The following is a 17,962-nucleotide window of genomic DNA, read 5'->3' on the forward strand; positions in this document are numbered from 1 at the left end:
GCAGGTGAGTGGCGGTATGGAGTCAGCCTTGATGGTAACGTAACCGGTGAGGTAATGCCAATCCCCAGTGACCAAGAGGGGACCCACATGAGTGGGGCTGGGCTGGGGGTAAAGAACCTGTGACTCAGGGTGTCCCCATGCAATACTAACATTCAGGGGGCTTGATTGGCATGGGCTTCACAGTGGCTGGCAGCAGGGCCCCAAGGGAAAGGGTGTGCTCCCCAAGAAAGGGAAGCAGGGATTCCCCAGGACCTGATGTCACATATCCAACATCCGTCACACATCCCACCGCAGCCCAACAGGTTTTTTAAAAAAAAGGAATGGATTTCTTCTTTTGATGATACTGCTTGTCTGCTCAAGAACACTTGAACACTGTGGTTTGGGGTGGCAGCTGAGCTCTGGACCCGCTCACGGTATTCTTGGGGATAGGAAAAGGGGGAGAGACTTTCTGTGTGGTGGGGGCTGTGTCTCACACCAGCAGAGCAGCCAAAAGGTCCAGTCCCACCAGCCTTCCATACCCACAGGTCCCAGAGCCCCACAGTCACAAGAGCGTGGGCCGCCGGTATGGCTGCAACCATGTGTTTATTCCAAATGCGTAAAGCTGAACACAAAAGCGCCAATCTAACTTAGGAAGATCTGCCAGTGGCCCCCAAGGCAGGATGGCCTTTGGCCAGTTCTACTTGGGCGAGAAGCACTTGCGCCCCTCACCCTCACCCTCAGTCCTAGGGTGACAGAGCTTGGGGCATGGGGTCTCACCGGAGACCAGAAGCCACCTACAAGTCACCTAGAAGCCAAAATAGCTTATTAAAGAAGAAAGCAAAAATCACTGTGGGGCAGGGGGGCAGGGCGGGGGTCACAGAAACTATTTTGCCCTCTGGGGCTCCCCCTTTCCTTGCGGTGGGGATGACAAAGGCAGGCAGGGGGGGGGTGGTTGGACTCAAAGCCTGCTGGCCTAGGAGGAAGGCTCTCTACCTCTTGAGGGATGGTGGTGGATCCTAGGGGATCTAGGGGATCCCAGTCCCTGGGATGGTGGTGGATCCTAGGGGATCTAGGGGATCCCAGTCCCTGGCTCAGAGAAGCCCAGGGGATCCCAAGTGGATTGACCATGCTCAGAACCAGTAGGACCGCAGTCAGCATCCTGGCTCGCAGGTCTCTGTCGCCAGGGCTGGCGGTCAGGCTGTCACCACTGGGATGGGCCAGAGGGGGGCCTGATGTAGTTGAGCAGTTCTCTTAAGGGGTGGAGAGCTGGGTGGAGGGCCAGGGCAGTTTCTACTAGGGATTCTATGGGGAATCTTGAGTCATTGGAAACAGCTGAACAAGCAGGGGTGGGGAGTGCAGCCATGTCGATGTCCTGTGGGGAGGCCCTGGATGTCACTGCCACAAGTCACCAGCCGCTGCCCCATTGTCATTCTCATGGAATTTGTGCAGGTGATCGGCAAACCTGAGGGCACAGAAACATTTGCTGAGGTTAAGTCTAAAAAGGGGGGAAAATGTGTAAAGGAGGGGGCATGCACTATGTGTTGGGTGGGGGTAATGGGAAGGGGGAGGGGCAATGGTGGAGGGCTGGGGGCAGGGAATATAAGTAGTGGCTTGTGGTGGTCATAGGATGGTGCTGGGGGGCTCAGGGCAGGGCTGTGGTGGGCATCCTCACTTCTTGGCACAGAAGGTGGCGCAGTCCCTCTCCATGCTCTCACTCCACGCCAGCTTGTAGAGTACCTGGCCAGGCAGAGACACGTTGAGCTGCCTGTCATGCCCCTCGGCCACTCCTGCAGTCCACCTGTGGCATCTGGGCCTGGCCTCCTGGCCCATGAATGTTCTCGTGGCCCCAGCCCCAGGATGGGGAGCTGGACTCAAAGCCTACTGGCCTGGGTGGGTCTTAGAGGTGCTCCTGTGCCCCTGCTTCACAGATGCTCAGACAGGCCCAGATGCAGAGGCACATCCCTCACACTGCTGAGCATACTGCTGGCAGAGCAGGGCCCTCTGGGTCCAGGGTCAGAGATGGAGCCAGGCTAGCCACAGAGGGACCATCTGGGGTTCCCGAGGCGGGAGCCTTCCACTTGCACACCCTGCCTGCTCTCTGACTCAGTGAACATGTGGGCGTGGCTAGGCCTCTGCATGTGCTATGTGTGCCCACTAGGTGGAATACCCCTCTGCACACGAGGAGATTCAGTTCACGATGTCCCTTCCCCGTGGGCCCACCAGGCTGTCCCTTAGAGTCAGACCTGCTTTCTACCTTCTTCCCACAGAGGCCCTGCCTTCTAAGTCGCTCCAGGGCTGGGCCTGGACGGAGTCAGCCAGGCCTTTTCCATAGGGTGGCCAGGCTGCTGGCCCGCTCCAGCCAGAGCCCTTAAAGTGGCCAGGAGCAGATGGTACAGTTTGAGGAGGCCTGGGTGCCAGTCACAGTAACAGGGTCCCTGCTGCCCCAGCAGGCAGGGGGAGTGTGATGAGTACATCCCCGGCCGCCACCTGGACACTCACCAGGAAGACCAAGCAATGCAGGAACAGCGTGTAGAAGAAGCCGATGGTGCGTGCCATCTTGTTGGAGAGAACCAACCGCCCCTGGGGAGCAAGCCAGACATGGAGTTGGGGTGGGCAGGGTCTCACACTCCTGGGCTGCCTGGGGCTCTGGCTGAGAGGACTTCAAGGCAGCAAGGAGGGGGGATGGGCTGGCAGTCAGGCTCCTACTCCACTGTATAGGTCAGGACCTTGGGCCACAGAAGGTCTGAGGGATGGTGTCCCTGCAGCTTGATTCCAGAACCTATTATGAATGGTGCTACCGGAGGAGCTGTCCCCAAGGGGAGTGACCCTGTTCTGGGTCACTCAGTCACTCTTGGCAGGACCTGTGAGGGGCCAGTGGGGTCCCTCTGGTTCCAGACTGGGCTGGAGGGCAGGTGATGAGGTACCTGGAGACAGTTTCAGGCCTATCCCAGGTGGGCACAGGGGCGTGGACTTACCATGCTGAGTGTGGCTTTGTCCCAGGGGCTCAAGCTCAGGTACTTTCGCTGCCGCTCCTGAAGGGGGAGAGACATCAGGAGAGCACTCTATAGGCCCACCGGCCATCTCACTGTAGAAAGGGGTCCCCGCCCCGCAATTCCTATAGGACCCTAGGGTCTACAGGGCCCCCCCCACCGGTACCCAGACCCGCTCAGTGTGACATCCTGAGTTCCCCCAAAATCTGTATGAGCACAGCTTGTCTGCCTAGCCCAGGCTGACCCATTTGCTATCATAACTCTGAGCAGCCACCAGCAGGGTGCCTGACCCTGGGCCTGCCCTGGGTGGTCCTGGCCTCGCTAGCATCAAGACAGGCCTGGAGTTGTTGGATGTGGAGTGTGTGAAGTCTGACAGCCAGGGAAGCTGGGGACAGATCACGGGTAGTGGATGGGAGGGAGGGCCGGCTGGGGCCCCTGTAGCCTTCCCGGCTGGCCCTTCCTGGAGGCCAGGCTCACACACCCGCTTGCTGAAGGACGAGAAGGGGTCCAGGCGCTCCTCGTACTGGGATGAGTACCGCAGCTCCGTGTCATCGCTGCCGCTGCCCTGTGTGGCAAGAGAAGAGACCCGGTGACTGGAAGGCCAGGGCCCAGGGACTGAAGGCTGACCGATTTCATGGGAGCCTGGATTTCCTTATCAGCACAACAGAGGTGGGGAGCGGTCCTGGTGAGAAGGTGCAGTCGCCTGGTTCTGTGTGTCCAGGGACATTACCTGGGGTTGGTCTCCCCCTGGGGTCAGTCAGGGGGAACTGAGGTCCAGACAGGGGCTGGAATGTACAAGGTGGACAGGCCTGGGTCCAGAGCAGGGAGGTGGGTCTGGAGGGGTTCTTCTGGGCATGTGCAGGGTGGTTGTGGGGTGCAGGCAGGCACCTGGGAGAGAAGCCACCTTCCTGCCAGTCATTGCATGTGATACTGGTTTGCATGGAGCATGGGCGCCCCCTGGTGGCCTAATAACAGGTCCAGCGGGTGGAATGGGGGGCTGACAGTCTTGTCTCAGGGAGGCACCCACCAAGAGTGTCACTGCTCCCCTTCCACAGCCCACACTGTCTCCCAACAGTCACAGAGGGGTTTCCTTGCATGGGGTGGTCCCCTTTGAGGCCTAGGGGCTGAGAGAAGTCAGGGATGTCCGTCTCTAGCCCAGAACAGAGCAGAAGTCTGCTCTGTTCTCTTGATCGGTTTTGGGGGTGTTGGATCAAATTCTGATTTTTTTTTTCAAACATAAGTTCAAAATATATGGATTCCCTGAGGCTTGTCTGCATGCTCCACATCCGCGGAGTTAAATTTCCAGCAGATCACCCTCATTTCACAGAGGGTTCCCTGGGCCTGTGGGGTGAGGTCTGTGATCCTTGCTCGTGGCTATGCCTCTCCTCCTGGCTGGTCTTGATGAACGAACCCCCAGGAGAGCCCCACTGTATGTAAGAGCGTATGTGAGCTCCCCAGCTTAGGAAGGGAAGTTGGCAGGTGCGGGGATTGGCCTCTGGGTGTCCCGCACGCCCAGGGCTGCCCAGCAGGTCACTGCCTCCACCCCTTCAGACTCAGAGAGCCCTGACCAACTGTTTCCTGACAATATGCCTGGGGCTGAACTTGGGGAGGGCACCTACCCGGCCGGGGTAGCTTTGCAGGAACTTGATCTTCTCGTAGAGCTTGACGTTGTCAGCCCGCAGGCTGTCCAGCTCGCTCTGCAGGGCCTGGATGGTGTGTTGGGCCAGGCGGTTTTCCTGTGGGCCGGCAGGTGCGGGGTGGGCAATGTCAGGGGCAGAAGGAGTGCAGGTGCCACTCTGCCCACCTGAGCCCCTTCTTTGCCTGCATGCGGCCATCTTCCTGACCTGCTCAGAACTGCCCACTCTGGAGGGCCTCCTGCTCCTCCCGTGACCCCGGTCCTAGGCAGAAGCCCTGGTTCTCACTTCAGGTGTCTTCATGTTTTGTTAATTTATGTTATTATCAGCATTTGAAAAAAATAGCCTGGAGATATAATTCGTATAAATGCCATATTTAAGTGCAAAATTCAGTGTGTGTTTTTTTAAAATGTGTTTACAATGTTATGCAGCTATCTCCACTGTCTGATTCCAGAGCATCTCTGTCACCCCAAAAAGAAGCCCCAAGCCCGTCAGCAGCCCTTCCCTGTCCCCTCGCCTCCCGGCCCTGGGCGATCGCTGATCTACTTTCCGTCCCTCTGGATTTGCTATTCTGGTCACCTCATACAAACGGAATCGCGCGCTGTGTGATTTCAATGTTTGCCAATCCCGGGACAAGGTGAAGTGGGGGGTCTCACTTCTCAAGTTACTTAATACTTATATGCTTTCTTCCCACTGTTAAAAGCTCCAACAGGACAACAAAGTGGGTGGCAGTGCGGCGGTGCCGCCAGAAACTAAACACGAGCCAGCAGAGCGGGGTAGACACCCAGAGGAAGTGGGCGCAGGGGCTTGAAGAGCTGTCCGCTCACCCGAGCACAGCAGCCGCCCTCCCGGTGATGCGGGAGGGCCCAGGCGCTAGGGGATGGGTGAAGGGAAAGGGAGAGGCGGCTCGTGGCGCACGAAATGTGATTTCGTCTCGAGGAGGAAGGAAGGTCTGACACAGGCTCCCACGGGGTGGACCTTGCGGATCTCGGGCTCCGGAAACAAGCCGGTCACAGAGAGATGCACAGTGTGTGGCGCAGCTCAGACAGCCACATGCTCAGAGACGGTGGGGCGGGGTGGGGGTAGGGGGAGCACGCGGTGCCCAGGGCTGAAGGGGTTTGGGAAGATGAGAAAGCTCTGGAGAGGGACAGAGGTGATAGCTGCACAAGAGCATGGATGTGCTTAATGCCCCCTCCATCCTGGTAGTGTCACTCTGCTGTTTCAATCATTTGGTGGCGCCCCCGGCCTGGTGGTAGACACCAGACCAGTGACCGTGTCTTGTTCCTGCTGCAGCCCTGGCACAACCCACATTCCCTTCTGGCTAATTGGCTCCTTGTCTCTGCTCATGAGACATCTAATTCTTGAGCATCTGGTTCTTCTTTCTAAGCCCAGCATGGCAGACCTCCTCCAGGAAGCCCTCCTTGACTGACAGAACAAATTTAATCCTGCTGTGGTTTATAGTCTGTGACATATCTTTCTCTCTCAAACTGCTGTGCCTTCAGGCCCAGGGACTACTGGGGAGGGAAGGACATGACTCACAGCCTCCAGTTCCTGGTTCCGGGCACGGAAGCGCTCCCTCTGGCTGGAGATGATGGAGAGTAGAGAGTCTACCTGACCCTCGGGGAGGGTGCTGCTGGCCATCACTGAGGGTCCTAGGAGGTAGGGGAGAGGGGCTTGGCGTGTGGAGGCAGAGCCCAGCAGTGGGCCCTCAGATTGGGTGGTCCCTGCCCAGAGGGAGCTCTGTGCCATGGGCCGTCTGAGCACAAAGTGCTGAGAAGTTGGAGAAGGGGTGCCTAGGGGAACTGGGTGGGGTGTAACATGAGAATAGGGGCTCAGGAGGGGAGGAACAAGGCCCCTCCCTCTGTACTTGGATCTGAGACCCCTGCATCTGGGCCCCAGTTCCTGGGAAGCAAAGGGACAGTGAAGGCACTGGGAAGCCAGGGGTCACCCCTGCTCCACCTTGTCCTGACCCAGCTGCTGGGTATTGCATTTCAATGCCAACGCCTCCCCGGGGTGCTAACCCCCCACCCATCAGGCTCTGACAGGCCACTGGCAGGGCTGAGGGGGGCCAGCATCCCCTGGGGGGTGTCAGGTGAAGCCCTAGAAGGGCAAGTGGGGTGGGTCATTGCTGGGGTGGGACGCCCTGACTTTGTGGGGAGGGGGTGCTCTTCAGGCCTCAGGGCTGAGGTTGCACCAACTTTTCTCCCGATCCCCTCCAGCCCTGCTGCTGCCGCCTCAGTGGTGAGGAAGGCCTCTCACCATAGAACAGCGCGGTGGCCTCTTTGATGGGCTCCGGTATCTTCTCCAGGCTGAGCTCAGCAGCGCCCTGCATGTAAGAGAAGCAGGGCTGGGGGGGCCTCCATACACAGCCATACACCCAGTCGGAGTGCCAAGCAGATGGGGATCAAGGAGCAGGCGGGCTGTCTGGTGATGGGGGCTGGGCACAGTGGTGGCCAAAGAAGGGTCTGGAGAGTGCTTGGCACAGGCTGCCAAAGAGAAGGCTGGACCCACATTTGCCCTGAGGCTGGAGCTCAGAGGTGGTGAACTCAGCCAGTCACCTGTGACTGGCACCTCTCATGGCAGCATGAGAGGCCCAGATGTCCCCTGGACCTGTTAGCCAGCCTGCCTCATGACCTGGGCCAGCCCAGCTTCTCTCCCTAAGCCCCATTTCTTCATCTATAAAATGGGGGGTAGGTGATGTGACAGGGGCCCACTGGGCTCCAGTCTTCTTTGATCCTGGGCCTCCCGGCCTCTAGCTATAGGATGGGTGGAGAATCCTGGTTGTCCTTTTACCCAGTGCTCCCAGGGCAGAGGTCCAAGCCCGTCGCTAGACACAGGGTGCTTTATGTCAGATCGAGGAAGCCCAGCTCTCAGCCTTTGGCCTGGCCTCCCGAGTTGGGCCTTCATGGTGAAGGGAGCAGGCAAAACCCAGACGCAGTGGGGGACAACCCCTCTGCGCCTGGGAGCAGGGCAGGCTGACACCAGCTGCCTGAGAAACGCTGGTGTACCTGGACAAGAGCAGCGGGCAGCTGGTGAGGGGCTGGGCGGAGGGGGTGGGCTTACCTCAGCATCAGGCCGCTGGATGGACTGAATGGTGCTGAGGTCCTGTTCAAGGCGCGCGATCAGCTCCCTCTGCTCAGCTGCCGTGGCCGCGGCTTCAGTGACGTGGACCTGCAGCTCTGCACAGCGCCCTGTGGCCAAAGGAAGATGTGGCCATCAGAGGAGCCTGGTGGGACCCTGTGGGGAGCCTTATGCCGCCCCCCCATCTCTACTTCCCTCCTCCCCGCCCAGGTGCCTGCTGCCCGCTGAAGATCAGCCAGAGGCAGGGCAACCTGCCCCCAAGAACTCTTCAGGTCCCTGGAGGAGAAGGGGTCCAGGCTAGGGATGTAGGGGAAATGGCTGCCCACCCCCACCCCATGGCTCTGCATGACCAGCTGGGTAACTGCAGTCAGTCCCTTTTCTCCTCGGGCCTCATTTTGCCTGTCAACCAGGGCAAGGAGGCTGAGTCCAGCGAACCCCAAGTTTCTTCTAGGGCCAAAGCCCTGAGACAGTGAGCAGAGGGAAGTCCAAGGGGTAGGAGTGATAGAGACAAGTGGGGGGAGTTCAAGGGGAGGTGCAAGGGGGGGGCAGACTATCTTCAGGCCCAGCAGGGGGTGGGGGAGTAGGGGATAAGAGGCCCAACCTCTGAAGCTGCCACCAGACTTGCTTGGTCCTTCCCCCAACAGGTTTCAGCTGTAGCGGTGGAGGCTCCCCAGGAATCCCCCAACCACAGCCCTGTCCACCTCTCCCCCCCATCCAAGTGCCAGGTTATCTTTCCAACAAAGCAAATCGAAAATACTGCTGTGTGGAGATGGTGCTGCCCTTTTTTTAGGGGGAGATGTTGGGGAGTTCTCCTAGCCCAGGGTTAGGAGGTGCCTCCAGCAGCATTGGCAGAGAGGACAGGGTGGCCTGGGGTCTGGCCCTGTTTCTGGATGGCTGTGTGAGTCTGGGCAGCTGGCTTGCTCTGTCGGAGCCTCATTTGTAAAATGGTGAAAATGAACCTTGCTCAGGGCTGCAGAGACAGTGGAAGGCCTGGGCCTGGGGTAGACTGCATGACCACCAGGGGGCACTGTGGCCCCAGAAATGCCCAAAGGCTCCAGGGTCTGGGTCCTCCTAGGATGGACCTGCCCACCAGCATGCAGCCTGCTGACCAGGTGGCCACCCTGACCCTCAGTGCCCTGGGCCAGCTCAGGGGCAGCCAACCTCACCCCCACATGCTCCATCTCCTGGGTGCCCGCTACATCTCACAACAGTCCCATCCGTCAGTAAAGATGACCCCCATTTTATAGTTGAAGAATTGAGGCTTCCCAGCCCAGGACAAAAACCCCAGAGTGTCCACCCCGGCTACATATAAGCCCTTCCCAATACTGGAATCTCCATATTCTCAGATCCTGAATGTATTTATTCTCTCAAATATTGCTGAGACCCTCACTATACAGGGCAAGTAGGTAGTATTGGTAGTGAGGGGTCCCAGGTGGGGTTGGGGGGATAACCTGGATCCTTGCCCTGGCCAGGTCATAGAGGAACTACTGTGGGTAGCCAGGTTGGTGTCTGACCTTCATCCTGCAAGCCCTGGGTGGCCTACAGGGGCTTTTAAGCAGATCCTGTTGGGGAGAGGCCCAGGGAGACCTGAAATGCCTTGATCCGCTGGCCTGGGCATAAAGTCTTTGGTCCCAGGGTCATCCTGCTGTTCCACATGCTCAGGAGGGAGGCAGACAGAAGTTGTGGTGAGATGGAGGGAGAGGGACCCTGGGTAACATTACTAGAGGTGAAGGGCCTAGACTGAGGGAGGGTATAAGTTCAGTTCCAGGCACTGGGCATCCATAGGAACAGCCACACAGGAATATGTACAAAAATGGTGCAGGAGCTGAGCCCGGGTAGTGGGGGCCAGAGATGTGTGGAGGGTGTGGAGCCCAGAGACAGGTGCAGATGATGTTGGTGCCACATCTCTGGGTGGCCACTTGATGGCAAGGGAGGGTGTGAGCTAGGGTCTGGCAGAAATGGGCATGAACTCTGACCCTGGGGCAAGGCAATAGAAGGTCCTGGAAAGAGTTCTACCCCATTGGACAGACGCAGCAGGGGAAGCCTGCACCTGAACTGGAGTCTCCAAACGCGGCAGCGTGGCCCTGGTGAGCAGGAAATGCTGGTGGGATGGCCAAGGGGGTGTGCATGAGGAGGAACTGGCTGGGCCCAGGGGCCTGAGGCTGGAGATGAAGTTGGGGGCCCAAAGCTGCAGTGGGAATGGGTAGAAACTTTGGGGAGGTCAACATTTTCAGGGAAAAAGCAGGAGAGGAGGTGGCAGAAAGCAGGGGGAAATCAGGAGGAAGTATGAAGGTGCCAAGTTGACTACGACCTTCACCGAGTAAGGAGGGGTCCTTTATGTCTCAAGCAAGGCAGAGCCAGGAGAGCAGTGGAGGGAACCTGCCCCCACTGAAGAGAGTTTGGTCAGGGTAGCAGAGGAATGGGGTGCAGCAGGAGGTGGCGGAACCAGGGACTGCTCTTGACAGATGCCAGTTGGGAAGAGCAAGAGCAAAGGTTAGTGGGGGCACTTCAAGAGTAGGGAGCAGAATGGAGTGTCTGCAGTGGGGGAGAAGCCTGCAGAGAGGGAGTAGTGGCAGCAGGTGGACAGCAGGATGCGGGAGCGGTGGGAGAGAGAGAACGCCTCCCCTCTGAGAGGTGGCCTGTGGGAGACTGTGGGAGATAGTCCCCTCCCCTTACGAAAGTTTATGGGACCTCATCCTTCTGGGTGAATCTGGGAAGACTTCCCAGAGGGGACATTTTGCAGCGGGGAGAAAGAAATCAAAGCAGTTTCAAGGTCAAGACTTAAGGAGATTGGGCTCTTTGACTTAAGGTCTAGGCACGATTTCTGACTGCGGGTCAATTACATGCACAAACTTGTTATGAATGGAGTTGGGGGGGGTCAGGCCTGGCGGTGGTGGAGCCACTTTCCTGTAGGTGGGGCTCCCTGTGATAGTCCACCAGCAAACCAGGTAAGAGTTGCGGCTCACTGCCTCTGCCCAGAGGGCTCTCAGGGGAGATGAGCTGCTTCCACAACCCCACTCCCTGCCGCTGCACCTCCATGTCCCCACAGGGGGCCAGAGGTGAGTGCCAGGTGCTCCCCATGCCTGCCACCTGCCGCCCCTCACTCCTGCTCCTACGCAAGCGTCCCCCACCAAGTGTCCCCCTCTCCTGCAATATCGGCTCCTTCCTCTGTCTTCTTTCCCCGAGCATGCAGCACGTTCTTTACTCTCCCGGCTGGCGCACGTGCACTCAGGCCTCTTGACCTCTCTGCCCCCTCCAGCAAAACTCCCTGGCCAGTCTCAAGTGTCCGATTCCTTAAACCCTTCCTGCGCACTTGCACACCCACCACACCACGGTCCTTGCCAAGGTCACCGAAGACCTTGCACTTGCTACGCCCTTATTCTCAGTTACTGTTTCCTGCACCCGCGGGCCCGTGCCCCGCGCCCCCCACCAGTCACTCTCTCCTCTCTTTTCCTTTGCAGGTTCTTCTCTGCGCTCAGCTTTGGATGCTGTAGCACGGTCCTTCATCCTGCTCCTGCACGCCTTTCTCTCTCCTCCCGTTCACTGCCGCCGCCTGAGGAGCCACTGACGTGCTAAGGACTCTCCAGAACACAGCTCCCAAACTGGCACCCCAAACTTCAGGGGTTCAGATCGAAGTCTGGCTCTCAGGGTCCAGTCTGCTTCCAGTCAGCAGGAAGGGGTGTTATCTTCAGGGCCAGAGGAGCAGAGCCATCCTTCAGTGGCTCAGATCAAACCCCCGGGCCTGCCCTAACTCTTCCCCATCACGCCTACGTCTGATGTGTTGTCTTATTTTTGCGTCTATCTTCAAAATGTATCCAGAATCCAATCAGCTTCGGCATGGTCCCCACACCTGGCTAGAGTCACGCCCTCACTATCTTGATGCGCCCCTTCTTCCACCCTCATCGCTACACTCCACTCACGAAGCAGCAGCCCGAGGACCTTTTACACTCAGATCACATCACCCCGTGTTAAAACCCTCCAGCCACCTCCAGATCAGAGAAATTGCCTGCCCTGGTCCCATGGCTCTGCCTTCCTGGTCTCTCTGACTTTGCCACCTCCCGATCTTCCCCTGGGTCACTTCGCCCCAGTTACACTGGCTTCCAGGCCAGCACCCCGTCGACATCACAAGTTCTCTGGAACCCCCGCAGGTAGGCCCAGGCTCCTCCCTCCTTACAGGAAGCCAACAACGACATGTGCCGATGCAGAGACCCGCGAGCTGAGCCCCCAGCTGGCGCGCAGGACCGCGAGGGAGCAGCCATATAACCACGGCAGAGGCCCTTGGAAATGCAAGCAGAGAGGATGGATAGTGGCGGATGGCTCAGACTACCAGCTACACCGTCGCGCTGCCTTAGCCTGTACATCTGTGATCGTGCTTCCTCCAAGCATCGAGCGAGGCTCGTGGTTTTGTTCAGGTGCACTTGAATATGGGGAGAGGAGAAAGGCCACGCACAGGGAGGCTGCGAGGTCTGCCTGGCACGGACGTGTCACCCACAGACAGCCGGAGCGTGCAATCGGCCGCCTCCTGCCCCTGGAGCTGGCGGTTTACGAAAACAGCCAGCCCTGCAAACCACGTGCAGCTGCCATTTTGCTTCATTAAATCTCACTTTGAAAGCACTTGGGGAGACTTTCTGGGTAAAAAAGACTTTGCACTAAGTGTTTTATTCATTTTTTAATGTTTTGTATTTTAATTCAGTCAACAGATCTTTAAAAAGTGGGGCATACCTAAACTAGTAGCAGCGTATTTGCTTAGACTTGAGTCTGTGAAACACCAAAATGGCAGCGTTCGACTGGCTTTACGTTAATTTCAGACCTACGTCCCTGAGTGACTGGATGGGACCCCTGGAGCTGGAGGGAGACTGTCTGGTGTTCTGGGGTCTCCCGCTGGAGGGAGGATCGAGTCCAATTTAAGTCAGAGACCCTCGCTACTCACATGGCAGCTTCACGCTGAAACCTACAAACCAATGCACAACAAATACCACCTCCAACCAGCCAGAGGCAAGGATGTCCATTCTCTCCAACCCCGTAGATCTCAAGACGAGAAACGTCCTGGGTCACAAGGCTGCAGCCCACCTAGCAGCCGACTGCAGAGTTCTCCCCCAGCCTGCTCCCAGGGCTGGCTGGAGAGGCCCCTTCACGGAGCCTGATCACCCCGAAATTCACAAGACACCGTAGCTCCTTCCTCTTCCCACTCTGTTGCCCACGTTAACGGGTTCCCTTGGCGCAGCCTTTTTCACAGCAGGAATCAGAGACAAAATGAGAGAACCCCATGGAGCGACTGAGGCCAGCCAGCACCAGGTGTGGGCCACTCCGCAGAGGCACCTGGCTGTTGCCTCAGGCACCCAGGCCCCACATACTGGGCTGTCCCCATTCACCCCAGGGCGGCGCCTGGCACCACTGGCCATTCTGGTCCATGAGACTGGTGGCGATGCCCCCCTTTCACAGACAAGGAAGCAGATGCCAGGACGGCCAGCACATCAAGGGTAACTGAACGGTGGCGGTGACACCACCAGGCCGGCACAGGCCCCTGTGCAGCACCCGGATGGAGAGCTCGGCGACAGGGGGGCCTGCTGGTATCCGGACGCCTGTGCATCCTACCTGCGGCCGGGTCTCCGCCAACACCTGCCTGGACACCACACGCCATGGGAAGCACAGGGAGGTGGAGGGGGAAGGCAGTCCCCGAGGTGCCCTTTGGCCCCAGAATGAAAAGTGTTTGCTGCTGCTCCTCAGGCCAGAACACTTTAAATAAAAACAACCCACACATTCTTGTGTTTGTATAAAAGATATTTACTTCAATTATCACACCTAGGGTGCTAGTGAATAATAATAATACATGGTGTGAGTTTCATACAGTGATATTGCTTCTCCATATCATATAGGGACCGTTGTACAGTGCTGAGAACAAACAGCGTATGGCTAACCAAAGACAGAAGGGACAACGCCGAGGGGCCGACGGGGGCCTCCCCCTCCCCCGCGCCGGCCGGATCAACTTTTGACTCTTAATGTCGAAAACAAATAGCAAGAAATAAAATGTTACCAGAGATGGGTCACAGCAACAAAAACAGAGGCTTCTCAAAGCTATTTGTACAAAAAGGACGTTTTTTTTTTTTTTTTTTTTTTTTTGGTCAATTGGGTCTCTGTGAGATTAAAAAAAAAAAAAGTCTGTGATTGTATTAACAAACAAGCTCTAGAAACAGCTAAGACTTAGTGCGTTACAGAAAATATAAAATACTGCTAAAATGTAAGACACCACAATACAGGGGGCGGGGAGGGGAGGGCTGAGCTTATTAAAGAGTTTTCCGGAAGAAGTCCGCCCCTCGTGAGCGAGCTGTCTTGTGCTGTTAGTAGTCTGGACGGGAGCGTGGCTACCCGCTCTCACGGCAAGTAGTTATTGCACAAACGCAAAGAGCTAGGTCTCACTCAGTGGGAAGGGACGTGGGGAAAACCACCTTTGCTTTTTATTTTTGTCCCACTTTTACTTTACAACAAGCTAGTCGCAAATGCTTTTGAGAAGAATTTTGAATGAATCCTCACGTCTCCAAAATGCACAGCATTTTCTGAGGGGTCTCAGAGGGTGGGACATGAGAGGCCCGTTTTCTCAAGGAAAGAGGCAGAAAACGGTTCGAGAGAGAGAAATGCATAGACTAATTTAGAGAAAAATGAAAACCCTTCGGGGGCGACGGGGACAGTTATCTCATGGGAGGGCTTGCTTTCAAAGAGACAGGAACAAAATTAGGGTCCCCAACAATTTCCGAGAGGAGGGGAAGGCCGTGGCACGGAAGGAAACACCTGCGCCAACAGTCGGGCGTCGCCGGGCCCTTGGCAAGTGGGGGCAGCCGTCTGGCCCGCCTGGGGTGGGCGGGACCCCAGCCTCGGCCTGGGGGCGCTGCCTTCTCCTGGGCCCACAAGGGAGGGCAAGCCCCCCTTCACCCTCACACCCGTCGACAAGCAGCTGGGTGTCTTGCTGGCTGTGCTTCTAGTCACAGCCCCTCGTCTAACCTTTCTCCACACTCAACCACACTGAGGGGGGAGAGGGGACCCCGTGACCTCCCTGGTGTGGGTCCTCGAACCACAGCCAGGCTAAGAAACACTGTTGCTTCGCAAGATGATTTTGACCAACTTTGTATGCAAGGAAAACGACAACAACAACGCCAACTGAAATGATGGACCCACACGAGCCTTGCAGGAAGCCCCTCTCGCTGGGCAGTCAGTCTTGCCCAGGCCGCCGCGCCCGCTTTGACCAGGGCCCGCTGAAACTTCATGAACCCAGAAGTCTTACCAGAGGCTCTAGGAGGCTTTGGGGAACTGAACTTTGCTTTTCTAAGTCTCCTCTGCAGCTCCTCACACGAGTGCTCTTCCACCCGTTGGTAGATTTTTGTTCATCAACTCTCTCATTTAAAAAGTTAGACACGTAGAGACCACCGGTTTTTGAGTGGCTACTCTGGAGACAGACGTCTGAACCTGCTGGAGCAGCCCTCTCTGCCCCCAGTCATGTCCCCAGGACCCTGCGGTTCTTTTGGTGGGGAAGGGGGGGGGGGAGGGCAGGAGGCAGTAACCACTGGCGTGATAGCAAAAAGCATTTATAACACCAATACCAACAACACAAAACAACAATACACTCCTGATAAGTACTTAAAAGATTAACCTAATAATAAATAGAAGAGGATAGAAATCTCTTCCCCCCCCCTCAAGGAAACATCCTTTTATAATTACCCTCACGCACGCTGGCAGGTCAGTAGCAGTCAATCCATCTCAACAAGAAAAGGTTAGGTGTTGGAGGGGACGGCGGTGGTCACACACTCCGGAGGGTTTTCGGCGGCTGAGCCACGCACACCCCCACCTTGCTACCCAGTCGGCGGTTCCGGCGGGCGCCCGTGGGCCCTGTGTTCCTAGCTCGGTGGTCAGCAAGAAGCAGGCTGAGATGGGGGTGGGGGGGGTGCTGGGGAGGCCTGTTTTCCCTTCAGTTCATGGACAAACGGAACTACAGTGAACGTACTCATCCATAACCTGAATCATCTGGTCTAAAGCTTACTTTGAGTTCATTTGGTGTGCAATACATTATCTCTCAAAAATGAAGAAAAAGGATTTCTATTGCACAGAGCTTTTACACACAGTCATCTATTAAGTGCTTTCTGTTTAAAGCAAACTACAAAAAGAAAGGGGGGAGGGGAGAGAAATAAGGAAAACGAAAAAGGAGAAAAGAGCGACTATCAAACAAAAGCAGCCCCGTGCCACTTGGATGCGTCTTGCTGGACGGTGTCTGGCTTCACCACCGGAAGTCCCAATGCTTCTGTACACACTGTGCTTCTGATTCTTTTCCATAGGGATGTAGCCGTGACATTGGGATATAAGGCACCTTTCTTTCTGATCACAGAAAGCTTGATACATAGCATATAGCATATTTTGTGATAGAAATTAAAGCCTAAACACTACGGAAATTACGGGAACACAGACTACACTTAACATCACTGGGTCAACTAGAATGATCCATGAAGGGCAATTTGAAGGTATTTTAAAAGTTTAGTAACAAGGGGTGGGGAAGTGCACATTTATGCATAGCCTAATGTCTTTCTCTCACTAGCCTTTTTAGGATTCTTCGCCTGTAATGTCCAACTTTTAAAGTCAGCATTTTGGAGGAGACTAGGCGCTTTGGAAATGTCTTGTTAAAGCTAAATGTCACTTCATCCAAAAATGAAAATGGAGATGATGCCACTTAACGGCGTGGACACCGATCTTTGGAGGGGAGTGGAGGTGGGAAGCCAGGCCTGGGTGGGTGGGGCTGGTTCCTGCAAGTGGGGCTGGCAGGAAATCACATTTCCACCGTCTTCCTGGCCAGGAATCAGGCTCTCAGGCTGCCCTGGCTCCTGGGGTGGGGCTCATCTCATGCTCAGTTTGCGGCCCCCCTCCACCCTTCACTTAGCCCCAGGGCTCTGGTCTAGCTTCCAGCACATTCCTAAAGGCAGGATCTTGATAGAACTATCATTAGGAACTTGCTTTCTTCTTCTTTCCTGGTAGTCTTCATCTACAAAGAGGCTGATGGGAAACACTGTCTAAGTGACGCATTCGCTCAGTGACTGTGCCGGGTAGATTGACATCCAATGTACCGGGAGAGGGAACACCATCACACTAGAGTCCTGGCTGTCACTCTGTGACTGAGGGTGCAGCTCGGCCTTGGGGGTCACGAAGCCGCCCCTAGTGCCTCCTGGTCCAAATGAAACCGTAGCGGCAAGGAGACTCCTAAACGTGAAATTTCCCCGTCAGTGCCCAAGCACGTGGCAACACAAATCCTGCAGCTCCACTTTCAACATCGTCCCACCAGGCCACCAGGGAGTGGATCCACCATCCAACCAGCTGGCTTTCTTCGGCACTGGGCAGAAACTGGAATATTCTTTGGGGAAGAGAGAGCCATATGATTTAAGACTGGGTGCATGAGCTGAAGAATGCCGTATCCTCTTCTGTCCTGGAGATGTTTCCAAAGATCAAACTGGACTCATACCTCCCTGTGGCGGACACGACGCCACGAAGGAATCTTGGGCAAGTGGCCTCACATGGCCATTTAGGGGCAGCCCAGGGCAGGGGGAACGGCTGTGACGGATCTTCACAGCTGAGCAGGAACAGGCAGAAAGCAAAGGCAGGCCCAAACAAGCTCCTCTGAGGCCCAAGACGGCCCTTGCCTGCAAATGAAACAGCTGTGGGAGCTTCAGGAACAGGTGGAAGTCAAGAGAAGAATCCATGTGCCTCGCAGAACTCAGCTGTCTGTCCACGCTGTGCTCACAAGAGAGAGTAGCAGCCTACCCACCAGGCCAAGACACACACAGATGCCACACTTCTTAGCCTTTTCTCTCCCTGAACCCACTGGCCTCACGGTTCTGAAGGGAGTGAAGTGAGGAGTGACGTCGGGTGGGAGCACAGGTTAGTGAGGTAGAAGGGGACAAATGAAGAGTGTGAAGACAAGAGAAGGACATCTAGGGAGGAGCCAGATGTCCAGCCTAAAGGGATGCAGCTGCAGTCCACGCGCTACATTGCAGGCCGGAGCCTGGCCACGCCACACGTCCTGCACAGCTGGCTTACTGGCCTCAGAGCAGGGGTCTGGGGGCAGAGGGCAGATTTCTGTGGACACAGGCCTGTGAGAGTGGGCTTGTCGTAGGTATTTAAGGCAAAGGCTGCTGTTTCCCAGCTCAGGATCTGTAATTCACTATCACTGTTTAACTCTGTGCCAACCCCAGGAGGACATGCCAATACTCCTCCCTGGCTCCTCTGCCATCTTCAGGGAGACTGGTT

General features: G+C 56.4%; 1 protein-coding gene across 2 annotated transcripts in view; it reads right to left on the minus strand.

Annotated features, from left to right (window-relative positions):
* Positions 1–570: 570 nt before the first annotated feature.
* The window catches only part of CUX1 (cut like homeobox 1), a 320,905-nt gene continuing 303,513 nt past the window's right edge, over positions 571–17,962 (minus strand). For both annotated transcript variants that reach the window (XM_037506894.2, XM_037506893.2), the window contains exons 15-23: positions 7,667–7,794; positions 6,863–6,929; positions 6,143–6,255; positions 4,589–4,705; positions 3,451–3,534; positions 2,955–3,011; positions 2,479–2,559; positions 1,652–1,716; positions 571–1,441 (exon numbers count right to left, since the gene is read on the minus strand). In XM_037506894.2, the coding sequence (XP_037362791.1) occupies positions 1,372–1,441; positions 1,652–1,716; positions 2,479–2,559; positions 2,955–3,011; positions 3,451–3,534; positions 4,589–4,705; positions 6,143–6,255; positions 6,863–6,929; positions 7,667–7,794 (782 nt within the window). In that variant the 3' untranslated portion in view covers positions 571–1,371. The remainder of the gene's footprint in view (positions 1,442–1,651; positions 1,717–2,478; positions 2,560–2,954; positions 3,012–3,450; positions 3,535–4,588; positions 4,706–6,142; positions 6,256–6,862; positions 6,930–7,666; positions 7,795–17,962) is intronic.

The sequence above is a fragment of the Talpa occidentalis genome, unplaced genomic scaffold (genome assembly GCF_014898055.3).
Source record: "Talpa occidentalis isolate TD23 unplaced genomic scaffold, MPIMG_talOcc4v2.1 talOcc4.12, whole genome shotgun sequence".
Classification (NCBI taxonomy): domain Eukaryota; kingdom Metazoa; phylum Chordata; class Mammalia; order Eulipotyphla; family Talpidae; genus Talpa; species Talpa occidentalis.